Consider the following 18,185-nt stretch of genomic DNA (forward strand, 5'->3'; position numbering starts at 1 on the left):
GTGGCTTCACTGTAACCTCTTCTAGTTAGCCTTTACCATATGATCCTATAGTATCCATCTTTACATCACATCCAGAGGCCTCTCACAGTGACATGAAGGCCCCTTCTGGTCAAGACCAGCTGACATGGTAAAGGACTTACCAACGTGTTGTAGAGACATGCTCTTACAAATACAGCTCTTGAACACACAGCTTTAGCCATAATTTCATTTTTGTGTTTATTTGTTGCCCGAATATTGAAAAACACCTCAATTAAAAATGGCATGTCGAAACTTCTACAACATATCCTGCCATCATTTAAAGACATTCAGTGCACTGCGCTGGGTCAGATTAAGAACAGGACTTTTACTTTGAGTGAACTTTCCCTTTTGATGAGTTTTATAAGTGAGTCGAGGGAAAACAGAGTGTGGGAGGATGGAAGATTAAAGGAGACAACGTAATTCGTGAAACACTTCCTGCACAAGTGAGCCAATCGGCAACAGGCTCATGTTTGCTGCTGAAATTAGTCATACAAAAAGCAAACAGTTTGGATAGTGCATGATATAAACTCCCTCTAGTCCCATACAGTAAATACAAACGTGCTGTCAAAGTCCAGCTAAATCACTATGAGTTAATCTACATCTAATGGTTTCAGAGCCCTTTTACAGCAGAGATAAACAAACACAATGACTGCACACTGTAGATTGTTATGCTTGTATGACCATGACCGATGTAGATCATAGTTTGGATGGAAAGAGAAATGTTGGAAAAGTTTTTTTGAAACTTATTCCCACCCCTTGGTCCAGGTCTATGGAATACACTTGACACTTGACAGAAATACACACAGCAACAAAGACTGAGAGCAAAAGGCTCGTCCTTCTTGTTGCTGCAGGAGGTGGAGGTTTCAGTCTGCAGCCGGTGTTTATCGTGGTGACAGTAATTGTCTCTAGGGGGTGATAACCTGTCCTGGGACACCAGAGAGACACTGAAGAGCTGAGCGGTGTGGGCACAGCTCAGATCAAAGCCTTCAACTTTCTAAATATGATGCAATCATTATACTCTAGAGACAGCAGATAGCATCCTAAATGCAAAGCGCGAGCACGCGTGTGTGGAATGCTCACTCTCCATCAAGCTTCAAAGTCAAACTGATACAACACTTTGAAGTCAAGCTGCTTGACATCGCAAAGTCCAATGGATTTGACAGATCTTCAGCCAATAAATAAAACAAAACAAAAATATTTTGTTCATACATCATTTCTTTATCTATTAACCCTAATTTACCCACCAAAAGTCCGATAATGTTGCATTTTTGGATTAGAATATTCAGCAATGACCAAGAAAAAAAAATGCAGTTTTTATATTTTGTACCATAAAAATATACCACACAAGCCTTCAATACCCTCATATTCTGCTCAACGTCAGGCCAGACCTCTCCACAGAGATATAAACCTCCAGCCTGAGAACCGAGGGTCGTGAGTTCCACTTCCTGTATGGGAGCTAATAATAGCGGGTTCACCCAAAGAGGCATCTCATCTTGTTTAAAAAGCAGCTTTTCAAGCGTGTCGTTTTTCCAACAAATCAACATCTGAGCTGATTCTCTATCAGCCTATACGGCCACAGCTATAAAAGACATGAGCGGATGCATAAGCATGCACGCTCAACATGCACTCACCCACCATTAACATTGTCAACGGCGGCCCTGTTTGAAGTCCAGTGGGCGGATATATTGTGGCTGTCACCAAAGAAACACAGCATAACACATTCAGCAGCGTCTCTCTCACAGAGCCAGCAGTATAAACAGACAGCAGTTAGTGTGATGATGTCAGGCCTCAGGAGGACGAGGGGAGTCAACTGGGTTTCTTACCTCGGAACTTCTTTGGAGGGTTGTTGAGGTCTCCGGCGTCAGGTTGGACGACACAGCGGTCATCCACCAAGCTGTGTATATAAAAACACATAATAATGTATCAAAAGTCTGTGCATTTTATTTAGCATCTTGTTAACATTCACGTATAAGTAGTTTAATTATATTAGACACATTAATTATAAAGTTGCAAGTTATGATGTTTTTGTTATTTACTCTTGAGCTGAAACTAGTCGACAAACAACATGAGAACATCAACTGTGAAAAAGAGAATAAAATAATCTTAATCTGTTCATTAGTCATTTTCTTTGGCAATACTGCTAAAGATTGTCAAATGTCTTTCTTTGTATTTCATGATAGCAAACTGAAATTTAAAGATATCACCTTGGCTTTGATTTTGGAAAACAGTGATGTGTGATAGACCAAACAATGAGTCAAGAAAGTAATATTCAAAAAAGCTGAATATTCATAAATAACTGATTTGTACTGTAGTTGTACCCAAAATTACTCTTCTCTGAATTATTTTTTGATCATAATCCAATGTCAAACATTTTCTAAAATGTGATTTAACTAACAACAATGTCAAACAAAAAAAGAAATTTAAGAAAGCGGTGATCTCAATATTAAAAAAAAGCTTCACGCATTACTAAAACTACTAAATGGATCAATGATTTGATGAACAAATCAATCAATCAATAAACCAACATTTTCATCAATGAAGCACCATTGAAAACATTTATGGAGATGTCTTGAGATTGTAATTTTACTTGGGTATATGAGCTACTGTATGCCACTGCATCTTTATAATCCTTGTGGGATTGTGTGCAAACTGGTTTGGGTGTGATAAACATACAGCAGTAGTGCCCAAAACAAAGTATCCCAACAAAAGCTTCAGCATGTTCCAAACTCGACTCCTCTTTTACCGAGACCTCTTGCGTAGCTGCAGAATAAATACTCCATTGATGCTCGACACAATAATGAAATCATTCTGGATTAGATGACCTGTGGGCAGGCGGGAATGTCTGGTGACAAATTTGACTTTTACTGCCTTAGAATAACAGTTGGCTGGACACCGGCCAAATCCCACATCCATTTCAGGCCTTTTCCCGGGGAATGTCTGCAGTTGTCCAAACAGACCTGTCTACTGCTCCAGTCTGCACACCTCAAGGAACAAGGCTGCACACTTGGATAAAAAAAGTTAGAACATATCTGGGAGTGTGCAGAAGAAATCATACAGCATGTGTGTGCAGTCAACTGCATTAGCGGACTATGCAGATCATTTTCTAATCCAGCTAGTAATTAACACCAGTCAAACAGGTCCTGTTGCAGGCTCACTTTACAAAACAGGATTTTTAACATTTTTAACCTCACAGAGATCTCTCTCCAGTTACGAAGTCAGGAGCTTGGAAAGCTGCTCAGCTGGATAAGTTATAGAGCTTTCTTTCTTCAAGGTGCCAGCTGCCCATCAGGACCATCTAAACATACTGTACAGACCCATTCATACACCGCAAGCCTGGGGTTAAGTGTCTTGCCCAAGGACACATCGACATGGGCTAGGGGAGCCGGGGATCGAACCGCCGATCCTCTGACCGAAGGACGACCCTGCTCTACCACTGAGCCCCTATGTGCGCTCGTATGTGTGAGTACGTGGGAAGCACAGGAACTTGAGAAAGGCCACAATGTCTCAATAGTGTCTTTGCTGGAGGTCATTCCATAATTCATGAGCAGAGGGGGGTCGTGGACACTGAGGCGAGTCCTGATAGAGATGCTAGACACAATATACGGCACCTTAATATAAATATATTGTAGTTTCTACCAGCAATACTTTAATGCACACTTTCTCTTATTGCGGTGTTTACATTCACAACAGAAGAGGAAGTGCAACAAGTGTGAGTCTTTATGTTATATGTTAAGACCAATTTATCAATGCTCTAGGCCATGTATGTGCTCAATATGCAGCTTACATGTAAAAAAAAAACAGAACTGCTTTTATTGTGTTTCAAATATGAGGTAGAACTAATGCACAAAAACAACAACATTGCTGCGACTGTGTGGGTGATGGAGTGGCTTGTAAAAAGAGGTTAACCATTAGCATTGAGTATTGTACGCAGCACAACTCTGGTATTTTTCCTCCAAATCTGCCCTCCACACCCACTCCTGTCACACTCTCACAAACACACACACACACACTTTATCATTAACTTGGCATTTATCACCCCTGTATTTCCTTTTCTCCCAACACTATCAGTGGCGGGGTCAGCGATTGCCAAAGCACCACTTCAAAAGGCCTCCCACTGTTTCCACAGCTTTCTTCTGAGGGATAAAACTAACAAACTTGTATCTATTTATCTCTCTTTAGCTTCTTAATCTCATCGCGTCGCTGGCGGTGGGAAGGGATGCCCAAAATACATGCAAACGTTCATCAGGCACACACAATCCAATGAAAATGCCATTTCTGATAGCACCAAAATGTAGTTCTTGCTAAATCAAACTTTCTAAAATAAGAGAAAGTGAACCGTCGCTACTACTTGTGTGACTTCCTTCCTTCCAAATACTGCTCAGCTTGCATATAACAGAGAAAGGTGGGAGGCGGGCCCACACACATAATGTTCGGCCAGTGAGAATGGACATACCCCAGGGTGCTGATGAAACCATTGGTGGATCCTTCTGCATACATGGAGCAGATGTCCCCGATGTGTAGGAAGCTGGACATCTTGTCCGACATGTTTGACACACACACACACACAGGGAACAACTACAGCAGAGGAAAGGAGAAGAAATTAGTCACATAGTCCCAATGTCAGACATGCTCTCATCACAAAAAGTCTAAAAAGCAGCAGAAGCATCCTTGCTTTGAATTCAGTTAAGATATTATCTGTAAAGTTTGTGATAATGATCTACAATTACATTTATTCAGCTTCAGATATGCAACAACCAATCGGTGGATTCTCATAATTACCTGGGATTTATGAATATCCACACACACACATCTATGTAGCCACTGAGTTACCAGTGAGGTGGCAGTGCAATATTAAAAAAGAAAGGGTTCCCTGAGAGGTTGCGACAAAACATTGATACTACTCTCTACCTGCAAGAATTTGCGTAGAAGCTGCAGGGAAATTCTCTGATGCCACTGTTACCAGTTTGTGTTGTGGCTAAGGGCTGGACCGTTAATGAGCAGGAGCTGCAGCTACCAGGAAGGTGTGCGCACCTGCAACAGGTCATCGCCGCTGAAGCTGATATGTGGGCACTACAGGTCCACTACACTCAAGATATCTGCTTGTTTCTGAGCCACTGCCTCTCACTGAGGTCAATAAATCATTAAAAAAAAACTATAGGTGGGCGCTTTGGCTGTTGCACGCTTAAAATTATAGCGTAAATCACGTAATGGTCAACTATTACACAGAAGTGCACATCTTCCTCACAGGCCCGTTTATCTGACCAATAAAACGCACATGAAACTTGAGTAAACGCGTCCAATGGTGGGCTGTCATTTCATTCGGCATCCGCAATCACACCGTTTCACAGTAATCCCAAATTATCATCGGACTCGTTTCCGTGATTGTTTTTTGGTCCCTGTTGCGTAAACGACGACATCATGATGAGATGTGAGCATTTTGTTAACCATTTAAGGAGAGCGAACTAAATATGTTGTCCCCCCCTCCGCTACGAGGGGAGATAGAAAGAGAGGATGGTAAAACTTTAAACTTTACCTCGGTCGTGGGTGTTCAGCTTTCTCTGGACGACATGGCTCTTCTCCTCTTCACCGCCGAGCCGAGGGGGACATCCAGCCTTCAGCAGCTGTAACAATCCAGTTATTTATGTCAACTCTTTCACCTCCCCGCGGCCGTCGGTGCTCCGGGGCTGTGTTCGCTGAGGCAGGCAGCACACTGGCTCGGCTGAGCTGCCTGGCTCGCTGCCACTTCTTCTTCTTCTCAAACAGCCGTAGCGTTGATAGCTGGGAAATGATGTCCATGTGGTCCCAACCCACCACCAGGGGAATCCACGACGTGTTATCACTCACACCGTGGAGCGTTGATTTTTACGGTGCGAAAAAAAAAAAGTATCTTATTCGATATAAACGTTCAAACACACACCACTTGTTTGGTTTTGTTTGAACAATTACTTGAATTGTATTTTAAGGGAAGTTATTTTATTTACATCAAAACAGGCATCTGCTATATTTACAATCTCTAAACATGATTTGCATTGTAACGATATTATTTTAACAGAAATTAACAAATGTTCACTTTCGGGCAGGAAAGAGTTACATTGCACGCAGCTGACTGACCACGTGACTTTGCGGAAGTGAGAGCGTTCAACAAAAATGAGCAGCTCTTGAGCCGCGTCCTGCAAGAATGGTGCGCCGTTTTGTTTTGTTTTTCGTCTTTACTTGTGTGAACAGAGTGTTGTATATTCAGGGTTCATACGAGGCTCAGCCGGAGCCCACCGTCCCGCAGGGAGCAGCGGGCTGCGGCTGTGACAAGCTGAAGAGAGACGCTGTTCTGGAGCATGTGGAGGACAGGACAGCTTCCGCAGACCCTGCTAACAAATACTCAAGAGGCGCTAATGAAAGGTCGCCCGAGGCTCAGGGAGGTGAAAAGAAAACGCAGAGTCAGGTAATCCATCACTGCCCTCCGTTTGACTTTGTTGGACAGTTCACAGTAGAGCAGACATGCAACAAAGGTCCCTTCTGAGACCTTTTTGTTCTCAATTAATCACCAGAGGATCCTGAAATGGTATTCAATATCATTTAGACCTCAACTGAAAGATAAGGTACAAAGATGGATGATGACACCCTTTTCAGTCTGGGCAACATGACCATCATGATATAAGTCTTTTCATATTTTGATATATATCACTATATAGCACGTGTTCTGGTAATTCAATAGTCTACATGAAATAACCACATGGAGGAGCATACTGTATTTGTTTGCTCTCCAGTGTGAATGAAATACTTGACAAATAAAAAGTACTGAGTGTTTGTGTTTTATTTCTTTATTAAGAACTTAAAATTAACATCATCCGCTTAAGAAAAACAATAATATTACCAGCTAATCACTGACTATGTTTACATGCATTAACACAAATACAGTAGTAGTAGTAAAGTAATCGGATTGAACCAATAATTTGATTTAACTACACTTGGGTATTCCAATAAGCAGAATTCTTATCAAATCAGATTTTCTAAGAGATTTGAGTTGTTATGTGCTTGTTACTGTCAATTTAGATGATGCAATTGTGTATGACAATATCTCTACATATGACTTCATCACGATATCATTCTGCTGAAATACGATAATTGATCATATTGAATTAACGCCCAGTCATGCGATCAGACCACATTCGATAAACAAAACATGCATTTTCAAATCAAACTTGAAAAAAAGGATTATCTGATTTATTTAATAAATCTTGACATCTTACACATAAGGGACTCTCCAAACAAGTTCCCATTTTCATCAGTCCGACAGCAGGCTGGTTTAGTATCACTTGCCCCGCTGAACTGCCCGTAAACAAAGACACTGAAACCGTCAACTGCGCAGTTTTGTACTGCAAATCAGTTGGGAACCTTGGGATGCGGAATAACAACATATTTTGCAGCTGTGACACGGAGAACATCGGTTATAACGGCAGGCTTATTTCACGCTACTTAACTTGGATAGGAAGAGATAGATTAAAACCTTTCAAGACTGCCATGGTAGTTTTATTTCCTTGTTCGCAACAAATCACTCTCAGCATGAACTAGAAAAAGGACAATGTGCTTTATGCTACAGTGTCCTTCAACAAGCTCCTTCAATTAGATTGTTTTTTTTTGGGCTTTGGTCGGAGAAGGTTAAGGTCATAATCTGGTCAAACTTGTGCAATCGTGTCACAGGCATGACTGACACACTCTGTTGCAACACATTTCCTTTCTGTTGGAAATATGAAAACTCAGTTGAAGCGCTCTGTCGCATGCTCACATACTGACAGCTTCTTCTACTCTACTGCTGTTAGCTTCTGTACACTTACTAACTTGTTCTTTTATGCCATAATCAAGTATACTAATAATAATTAATCTGATATCATCTATGGAAAAAAATTGACCTAATATTGATCTCCTCCCCTAGGGTGTGTTCGTTATTTAATACATTTACTCATTTTATTTCATTTCAAAATGTGTTATATTAATTAACCTTATATTACTCTTGATACGATTTCAAACATAGTATATACAACAACAACAAAACACAAAGACTATATATATGGCCTTTGATTGTGCTTCTTAGGTTTATTGTGCAGCCGAGTGATCTCACTGTCTTTGCACCTGGAATAGATTAAGTTTCCATTCAAGTTTCTTGTTGCTTTTAATTTTGTCACCTTCTTCAAACTTAAGAGACTCATAGAACCACTTTTCTGCTCGAGAAAAAATGAAATGAAGAAAAAAAAAGAGTGTATTTCTTCCGTACAGATGGTGCTGATTTCTGGAGGACAGTTCCTGATGGGAACGGACAATCCAGGCATCCCTGCAGATGGTGAGGGACCTCAGAGGCTGGTGCATGTTGACTCCTTCTACATGGACATCCAGGAAGTCACTAACCAACAGTTCCAGAGCTTTGTAAATGCCACGCGATACATTACTGAGGTATGTATCTAAAGATTAAACCACAAGCTGTATTTTTTGAATTCATTACAAATGTATTTAATCAGTCAAACCAATTACTATGAAAGCAAACCTGCAGCTGTGGTTATTTCAGTGTCACCAGGTTAATAGGCGTCATTGCTCAAAACATTTTTTGACCTCATGCTTTCAGGCAGAGAAATTTGGAGACTCATTTGTATTCGAGGGGATTTTGAGCGAGAGTGTGAAAAACCAAATCACCCAAGCAGTAAGTATAAAAAAATCAACTGTCGCCATATCTGTACAACTCACTTCTTTACGCCACGCCAGTGTGAAGCATTGTTAGTGCCATGATTATTGGCCTCAGCCTTTTAGAGCTCTGTAAAAACACTTCCAAAATGTTTACACCTTCATAGTTGTTCTTCATCAGGACACACACACACTTACACATACCACACACAACCATGACATTGTTCACAGATTTATTGCTCACTCTTTGGGGCTGCCTTGGACATTTTTACCAACTTGAGGCCAGGGGGAGAAGATGCCTTTTCTGCTTCCTGCTCTTAGAGGCTGTCTGTCATTTGAATGTTGTTACTTCTTTAAATTTATTTCCAAACAATAAAACTAATAAAATAGACATTCCTCAGTTGTGAGGAAATGGCACATGAGCCGTGTGAGGAGAAGAAAGATGTTTTTTTTGTGTAATGTGTTTTTTTTATTTATTTGAACATCTTTACAGTAATATTTGTGTACTAAGCACAGGAAAACCTGCCAGCCTGAGGTCGCACATTCTTTCGTCTTTATATAGACACAGGCCTCCCACAGACAAAAGCCAGACATCGGGGAACTTGCTGCTTCATCTCAGCTGTCATGTGCAGCCTGATCATGTGGCTGAGAAGGCGCTGTGCACCCATTAGTGTGGCAATACTGGAAACCATTAGTATAATTGCAATTCTTTATGCCAAAGACAATTCTAGATGATCCCTGAATTATGTGTGTGACAGAGAAAATGGAATGAAGAGTATGAAAGAAGCATAATATCAGTCAGTAACCATTGTTTATATCACTTTGTCTTTAGGTGGCTGCTGCCCCCTGGTGGCTTCCAGTGAAAGGGGCCAACTGGAGACGCCCTGACGGTCCAGACTCCAACATCACAAACATGTAGAAAGACACCACATATACGAGAAATACCCAATTTTACCTTTTATTTTGTATTTATCGTCCCCCTGTTCGATAGTGTTTAAAACCTCATTATAAATAATACTTATATATGTGACATAAAATAATAGTATTCTACACACATTAAAACACTAAACACTTACCAATCCTATTTTGACAATGAAGACACAAAATTGAAGCATACTTGCATATTAATTGACGCACTTAACCGCCTATACATCCAACAGGACAAACTTCCATCCAACACGTATCTGTCAAACTGAAAAACTACAAAATCAAACAAGCAAATATACTACTTAGGCCGCTGATTGGCTCCTGATATGCTCGTACACATGCTGTCCAATGAAATTGATGGGCCTTCTGTGCCTGTTTGTGGACTGCAAGTATTCTCAACACCCGCCACTGCAGTTTTTACAACATTTGTCTGTGAAACGCTGGGAATTTGGCAGTGAAAAGACAAAACCGACTTGATTAGTCTAACTCAGACTGCTGTAGTCAAAAAGGCATTTTTACACAGAACATCTGTAGATTTTGTTCCTCTTTTATTTCATTATGTCAGTTCTTTATTTTGGCAAAGCAAACTGATAAACCAAATACAAGCTCAGTCATTGACTTTCAACCTGTTTTTTGCAGCCTGGAGCATCCTGTTCTACATGTGTCCTGGGCGGATGCAGTAGCCTACTGCTCCTGGGCCAACAGGAGACTTCCTACAGAGGCAGAATGGGAGTACGCCTGCAGGGGCGGCCTTAAAGACAGGTACGATATTTACTCATTATGTGACTGTAAAATACGCCTATGTGCTGGGGTTTGTCACATGTCAATTGCCTGACATACTGCCCCTGTATGTAGACGTTACCCCTGGGGAAACAAGTTGAACCCTAAAGGACAACACTACGCCAACCTCTGGCAGGGGGATTTTCCCAACCATAACTCTGCGGAGGACGGATACATCAAAACTTCACCGGTAAGAAAATTAAAGATTGAGAGATGCCGTTGTTATGGGCATCGGGATTTAGGTTAGTGAGGAATTGGATGACTGTGATCATGAGCCATTGCCACACTAAATGAATTGTTTTTGTCAGTAAGTTCTTGGAAAGTTCCCTCAGAGTCACATGCTCATTCTGGCCAACACAAATACAGGTGAAGTCGTTTCCCGCCAATGCTTTTGGTCTGTATGACATGGCCGGGAATGCATGGGAATGGACCTCAGACTGGTGGACTGTGCATCACACTACAGATCAACAACACAACCCAGTAAGAACACAATACCTCTGAGCTTTTGAGTTGTCCATGTTTAGTTTTTGCCCTGATATCTGATCATTTCTCTCTCTTTCAGACGGGTCCTCCGTCGGGCACAGACAAGGTGAAGAAGGGAGGCTCTTACATGTGCCACAAGGTAAAAAAAGACAACCACTGTTATGCTCTATAGCTTAATACAAACAAAAAAATCAAGATCAACGTCTAAATTATTTAACATGAAATTGTGTCCTTGCATATTTGAACTGGTAAAATAGCTCACTGGGTGGTTGGATTTGATGAGCAGTAAAGTCTCTTGTGATGTGAGCGGATCAATAAAAACATAATAGTTTTGGCTGGTTGTGCAAACCTGTTTCATAGCAAGTATTGGATCCAGTCAACAACAGCTCTGACATCAGCATTTCCAAAGGGAGAAGAGGAGCTCTCTATTGCTCTAATTGTTTGATTGCAAAGGGGAAATACCGCCTCTCTCTTATTTTCTCTTTTCTTCTGGAATGTGAAGTCGTTTCTGTGCTCGTTCATACTCACTGTTGTTCAGTGGCTCTGTTTGTTCTGGATTTAAGTGTGAAATGGAGAGGACAAGAAAACTCATGTTAATGCATATAGTATATTTACTTTATCTCCAAAACCATTGTAGCCGCCTACTGGTCACCGTTTCAGTTTGCTTACCACAAGCATTGGTTGCCATGGGAATGTGACTGATTGGATGCAAAATAAGTACGTAGCACAAAGGTCTAGTTTGTTTCATATGAATAAACCATGAGAGGGAGGAGAGGACAACAGTCAGCCAGGCTTAGTGAATGTGCACAAACGGGTGTAGGAGCAGGATGATCAAAGAAGAAATCAGAAATACAGTGGTGGCTGTACCATTGTTTTCCTTATGCTTTTTAACTATACTGTAACAAAGCAGTTTCCATTGCTGAGAAAATGAATTCCACAGTAAATGTCCCCGTTTCTCCCCCCTCCAGTCTTACTGTTACAGATACCGATGTGAAGCCCGGAGCCAGAACACTCCGGACAGCGCAGCCTCTAATCTTGGTTTCCGCTGTGTCTCTCAGGGTCAACAGTGACCTGAACCAGGGTTCCAGTTGTTCTCTTACACCAGTGTTGGTTGTAGAGTAAACCAAGGACACGAATGTAATATGTGCCATCTTACTGATGGGGGAGTTGAAAATGTCTTCCATTCCAGCAGATATTCCCAGAAATGTAAAATTGTATAGCTTTTTTTTACCCAAGAAATTAATAGAAAAGGCCGTTTTTTTCTACATCTGTTCTTTTTACGCCTTTGAGCACAGGGTGAGAGAGCACTGAATAACTCAGCATCTTGTAAATGTCAAAAAAAGTCGTTTCAAGCTGTTGTACAAGTTATCTACATACTGAAAGTCTATGTAAACTATAAAGCCAATTTAAAATTACACTGTGGATTTGCTAGATTATTGTAATTTTTACAATCACTGATAAATCTGTGACAAATGGGGTCCTAACCAATCCCATTAAGTTTTCTTTGTGTGTAATTGTGTGTTCTAATTAGTTAAGTTAATGATTTCCTGATTTTTCTTTCTTTCAAGATTTTAGTTTTACATTGTGTGTAATGTCCGTGTCCTGAACATGACTTAATAAAAAGCATTTTTTTGGCTTAATGTGACTCAAATTTTACACTGAATTTGTGTGTGAAACTTTAGATTTAGTTAATTGATGCTAAACCTCAAGGTGCTACTTTGCTTTTACTCTGTGTTTTATCATTACTGACCTACAGTATATGAGAACCATATAAAGGTGTATTATGTAGTTAAAGTGTAGCATCCACCAGAGGGCAGCACGTGCTCTAATATCTATATATCCGTCTGTCTATTGGTCTCCAGAGTGAATGTACAGTATGTGTTTCTTTCATACGCATATTGAGAAGTTAAGCTGACAGAGTATAAGCTCTGTCAGAAAGGATGATCCAGGGGAGTGAGTACTGTGATGGTGTGAAGCTGATTCAGACAGTTAGGAGTTTTAAGTTCTTCAAAGACATGCGATTAAGACTCCAACTAACAACATGTATAACTGGGAAGTGAGTGTGCCAGCCTGAAACGATAGAATAATAATAAAGATTAGAACTGGAATTGAAACAAGACCAACTGTCTGCAAAAGAACCAAACGGTATTTATTGTAACTTCTTCAGTATACAGATCGCATGTGAAAATAATAAACTAAGCAATTAGCGAAAAAGTCTAGCAAAATAAGTGAGTAAACGGGGAAAGGGTCAAAAGGCTTCTAATGCACCTTAGTAAAAAGACTCAAAATATTTTAGCAAACATTTATATTTCTAGCATCAACATCACATTTATCAGTAAACTACTAATCCTATTCTCTTGCAATTTAAATCAGAAAGTTCAAAGGTATAGTTGATACAACATTACTGCACAATTGCTAACATTCAGTAGACAGTTTAACAAGTCTAAACCCTGCTGTCAGCTTTTAACTGAAGTTTATACAAACTCCATTATCTATCAGTGCACAACAGATTAACTGTTTTATAAAACAGAGAAAGAAACACTGATTGCTACTACTGCTGCAAGAAGACCATCGGCCCCTGCTGCTGTATTATTAACCCAAAAGAAAGTGTGTCAAAAATGCACCACAGAAACAACAGCATAGCAACTAAGACAAGCTGGAGGCTAAATACAGCTTCAATCGTGGAAAGTCCAAAACAATTAAAAGATAGAAAGAATCAAACAAAGGCGATACGCTATACTAATACAAATCCAGTCCTTGATCACTCTGCCTCTTATTAGCAAAGCTAAGAATACAAAAAAACATTTGCAACTTCGACTTTTGCACCAAAATGGCAAAAGTGTGTCTTTTGTGCTGCTGGAGAGGCAGCCAGGCCTCCTAACTGAGTCCTCACCACATGTAATAACTGCGTGTGGTGTCAACAGGAGAGGGTTTTCCCTCTGCACTGCAGTCTTTGTCCTTCTCCCCATCAACTTCCCACAGGTTGATGAGCGGAGGGTAAAGCTCGTTCAGGGGGATGGAGGACGTCTTCAGCATGTATTTCTTCAGAGAGTGGTGGTAGTTCTTTCTCTTCCATCTGCGAGCTATGTAGACGCCCACAGTGGCCAGGCTGAGGAAAGCCAGCATTGTGGCCATGACAGCCAGCACAGCCGCACTTGGGTGCTGGTCTGACAGGTCCAGGGCGAAGGTAGCGCTACGTGTTGTCACGTTAACACACGACTTGTGTGTCTGCAGGTGGACGTTGGAGACAGTGAGGCATACCTCGTACTCTGTGGCAGGTTGAAGGTGTGTGAGGTTGTACTCATGGACGTCTACGGGGACCCGAGCTGTGTAGGTGATGTGCGGGTTGTCAATCTTCATGGTGGCCGAGGCCCACTTCAGGTTGGAGGACATGACGTTGGAATTGATTTTCCAGGAGACCAGGATGGAGTGCGACTCCGTCTGCTTGACGTAGATTTTCATCACCTCGGCACTGTCGAGCAGCGTGCCGTTCACACGGATGGTGGCGACTCGCGTGTCAGCTCCTTCTGTGTTCTGGGCCACACAGGTGTAACGACCAGAATCCTCCACCTGAACATGAGACAGCCGCAGGGTCCCCTCATTGTTCAAGTGGTACCGCTCTGAAACAGAGTCCGTTGTGATTTTGCTACCAAGAGGAGTCACCCAGTAGATCTCAGGCTCTGGCTCAGCCATGGCCCTGCAGTCGAGACTGACACTCATGCCCAGCTCGAGGTTCAAGTGGCTTTGGAAGGTGTTCTTGGATATGAGGGGCAGGCACTGCTCCGGGGACTCCAGCAGCCTTAGCTCTCGAACCCGCTGGCCTCTGAGTTCCGGTGGGGAGTTGCAGAGCATGGCCAGGGGCTCCATGAAGCGCACTGTGGTCCTGTTAGAGCTCATCCACTGAATGACACAGTCGCAACGCAATGGGTTGCTATGCAGACTGATTTCCCGCAGATTAGGCAACGCCTCCACAGTGTGCTGGTAAAGGGCAGTGAGGGCATTATTGTTGAGCATCAGGCTCTCCAAAGAGGACATGTCCCGAAAAGCCAACCTATGCACATAAGACAGCTTAGGGTTGTTGGTGGCCTCCAGCTTTGTCAGCTCTGGTAGGTTGTCCAGAGCATAGCGGTCAATTGACACTAGCTCCATCATATTGTTGATGCCCAGCTCCTTCAGACGTAACATGTTCCTGAAATCTCCCTCCTGGATTTTGTGAACTGGATTCTTGTTCAAATCCAAGAATTTCAAATTGGCAACTCTTTGAAGGGCCAGTTGAGGGATTCTGACCAGTTTGTTGTCATAGAAAGAAATGCTTTCAAGGCTATCCAAACCTACAAAAGCATTTGCTGGAACGTCAGTGAGGTCCATGCCAGCCAGGACCAGACTCCTCAGGCTTCCGAGAGGCTTAAAATTCATGTCTAGGAGGCCAATAACTGGGTTCTCCCCGATCATGAGGATCTCAAGGTTAGGTGTTTCTTCAAACCAGCGGCTGTCTATGACATGGAGCCTGTTGGAGTTCAGATGAAGGCGCAGCAGGCTGTGCATGCCTGCAAATGCCCGAGGGGAGATGGCGCTTATCTGGTTGTGGTTGATGTAAAGCTCTTGGAGATTGGAGAGGTTTCCGAGGCAGTGGTCTGGCAGCTGGCTAATCTGGTTCTCCTCTAGATGCAGGGTGGTCAAGTGGTTCATGCTTGTGAGGCCCACAGCTTCCACAGTGCTGAAATTGTTCTGGGATAGGTCCAACTCTGTCAAGTTGAACAGCGCCTCCAGCTCTCCACTGGTGTGAGAGATGGCGTTACTTTGGAGCAGTAACACCTGAGTATCCGTGGATAGGTTGGTAGGGATGTGCATGAGCCTCAAGTCATTGCAGTCCACCGTGGTCGCCTCCTTGTAGGTCGACTGGGGGGTGAACCAAGGGCGGATCTCGCAAACACACAAATGTGGACATTCTTTGCCATATACGGGTGCCAGAAAGGACAGAAACAATCCCATACACAGCCCGAGTAGAGGAGGCCACGGCTGCGAACTGAGCGCCATCTTGTCTGCTCCTTCAGCTCACACAAAGCTTAGATGAGAGGTTCTTGAGAAAGGCTTGGAGGTAACGTTCATGAGCATTTGTCTTCTTCACTGCTTGCTGAATGCTGTTGGCACTTTCCACAGTGGTGATTTCTAATCCAGGAAAAAGTTATTTGCAGAAGTTCATCTGGTTCAAACTTGACCTCTGCTGATTGTCTTGTTTGTTCTCACTTCCTCACCTTGAGGTTTGAGCCTAAAAAAAGACAGAAAGCAAGTACAATGTTAAAGCCTGTAACTTATGTGATTATCAGTGTGCAAAAACGTATTGAATGAGATGAACAGAAAAACAGCTGAATACAGAGTGTGAAAAAGTAAGAGCGACATATTTGGTTTCCTTGGAAGGGTAACAAATGAGGCAAGTGGCAGTTTTCCACAGTGCCACCCCGCAGATATTTAGGGGACTAACTTGACGTGTCCAACAGGGCAGAATATATCTGTCAAATTTGTCTTTTTGCCCTGCTCTCGTGTAGACATTCATTGCCTACCTTTTAATGAGCTCCTACACGGCCAGACACAGTTTGAAAATAAGAATAAGTTTGAGAAAGAGTTACTTCTGAATCTTGACATACAGTGAAATTGAGTGAGGCCATGCATGCCAAAAAAAGAAATGTTTAAACCAGTATGCCATTCGCTTGGCCATTCTCTGTTTCATGAGTGAAACATTTCTGGCAGTTTCTTCATGTAAAGATACCTTAGAACACAATGAACTAGCGGATAAAGTGAAGCAAAGTTTTGGACTATTTTTCTCATTATCTAAGATGATTGGGTTGATATTAGCTCTGCTTCCCTGATGTGTTGCGTATCTGTCTCCTCAGAGATTACCAACATGTTTTGCGCTCTCGTGCCTGATAGATTATCTCCATACCAGCTTGGTACCAGTGATCCTCTTGAACGAGTGTGTGGTGTAGGCACAGCCGGCAGCTCTGGCTGTGAGCCCATTATACAACAGGCTTAATAAACAGGGAGTGTGTGCTCTTCACTGTTAATCACTCACTACTTATGATACAGGTCCATGGAAAGCGGTCATACAGATGTTTAAGAGCTGCTACTGATTCATGCACACCGTACTATTCCAGGTTTGGTCAAAGTGAGACAAGCAGAGAGCGACTGGAGGGGACTGACAGGCTGGGCCCCCAAGGGAATTGTAAAATTTTACGCTTTTGCTCTCTTTTTGTCGATTTCATGACACCAACTCCCAGAAACGTCTGTAGGGATGAAAGGTACTAACTCAGTTTTCACAAGAAGATAGGATATCATGAGCAATGTGGATGAAGAATCAGTCATCAGTTTCTTTGAACAAATCCATAAATATATCTGTGTGTATTAAACTCTTATGTGATCAAAAGAATATGTAATGACTAAACGTTCCTGACCGTGCAGGCATGACTTTGTCAGCATGTGTGTGTGCGTGAGTGGGTGTGTGTAATTGTGAGTGATGAGCGAGCTGTCAAAAAAGTGCCAATTATTAAAATAAACAACCAAAATGAATATTCAGCTTCTTCTTTACATTAGCAAGAGAGAAAGACAGAGAGACTCTCGGCTTTCTCTCACTCCCTAAACATCCCAGTGACGGCTTCTAGCTTGACTCACACTCTTAGAAATTCACATTTATCCTCATAAATATAGTGACATTGAGCATCCAATATGTGTGTGTGTGTGTGTGTGTGTTTGTGTGTTTGTGCGTTTGTGCGTGTGTGCAACAGAGAGCGATAGTTGGGTGTATTTTGTTTGACATAAAAACTGGCAAGTTTCTCCAGTATTAACATACAACAGATACAGATGTTTTTCCTCTCCTTTCATGTGCTGTCTGTTCGCGCTCTGCGATGTGTCGACACATCCTCACAGTTTCTTTGCCACATTTGCATGTACAATAGTATAAAAGCACCTCAGCAAATACAAAATGGAACACTATGCTCTGCAGAAAAAACACATAATGCGATTGTTTCTAGAAATGTAAACAAGAGTGGCACTGCAGGCTAAAAGCAGCTTGTCTCAAATACAGTAAATATGGAGCAGAAACTTTAAACGTTTCAGCATGACAGCTCATCCACATTTCTTTCTTTTTAAGTAAAAACACATATGGTGTCTGCTATCAGGTGGCCTGTCTTTGCAATGACCCGGTCACACTCAAACTGATCAAACTGATCCTCTTAGTGTGACTGAAGTGTGGCAGCAGGGACCTCAACCTCCTTTTGGCTCTATTCATAGATCCTAACTGCTGAACATGTGGC

The 18,185-nt window shown here is 42.0% G+C and overlaps 3 protein-coding genes across 3 annotated transcripts in view; 1 reads left to right on the top strand and 2 right to left on the bottom strand.

The window, feature by feature from the left end:
- LOC306694097 (inositol 1,4,5-trisphosphate-gated calcium channel ITPR1-like) overlaps window positions 1-4,563 on the bottom strand; it is a gene marked incomplete at its 5' end in the record, with an annotated part of 61,452 nt that extends 56,889 nt beyond the window's left edge. Inside the window, 2 exons of the mRNA XM_079156814.1 lie at window positions 1,842-1,912; window positions 4,472-4,563. Coding sequence (XP_079012940.1) covers window positions 1,842-1,912; window positions 4,472-4,563 — 163 coding nt within the window. The remainder of the gene's footprint in view (window positions 1-1,841; window positions 1,913-4,471) is intronic.
- A 1,594-nt stretch (window positions 4,564-6,157) lies between these two features.
- sumf1 (sulfatase modifying factor 1) lies at window positions 6,158-12,512 on the top strand. The gene is made up of 9 exons (XM_079156657.1): window positions 6,158-6,457; window positions 8,290-8,463; window positions 8,633-8,707; window positions 9,521-9,603; window positions 10,255-10,377; window positions 10,471-10,585; window positions 10,762-10,875; window positions 10,958-11,017; window positions 11,847-12,512. The coding sequence occupies exons 1-9, from the start codon at window positions 6,197-6,199 to the stop codon at window positions 11,946-11,948; spliced, it is 1,107 nt and encodes a 368-aa protein (XP_079012783.1). The 5' UTR covers window positions 6,158-6,196; the 3' UTR covers window positions 11,949-12,512.
- A 1,255-nt stretch (window positions 12,513-13,767) lies between these two features.
- On the bottom strand, window positions 13,768-15,915 carry LOC306716123 (leucine-rich repeat neuronal protein 1-like; the record flags this gene model as incomplete). Its single annotated transcript, XM_079186705.1, has 1 exon — window positions 13,768-15,915. The coding sequence occupies one exon, from the start codon at window positions 15,913-15,915 to the stop codon at window positions 13,768-13,770; it is 2,148 nt and encodes a 715-aa protein (XP_079042831.1).
- Between the last annotated feature and the right edge of the window lie 2,270 nt (window positions 15,916-18,185).

The sequence above is a fragment of the Pholis gunnellus genome, assembly GCF_910591455.1.
Source record: "Pholis gunnellus genome assembly, chromosome: 3".
NCBI lineage: Eukaryota > Metazoa > Chordata > Actinopteri > Perciformes > Pholidae > Pholis > Pholis gunnellus.

Excerpts from the sequence above, each read along its gene's own strand:
- sumf1 (XM_079156657.1), top strand. The coding sequence starts at position 6,197 with ATGGTGCGCCGTTTTGTTTTGTTTTTCGTCTTTACTTGTGTGAACAGA. Across the intron at positions 10,378-10,470 it reads AGGGGCGGCCTTAAAGACAG|ACGTTACCCCTGGGGAAACA; the intron begins GTACGATATTTA and ends CCCTGTATGTAG. Across the intron at positions 10,586-10,761 it reads GATACATCAAAACTTCACCG|GTGAAGTCGTTTCCCGCCAA; the intron begins GTAAGAAAATTA and ends ACACAAATACAG.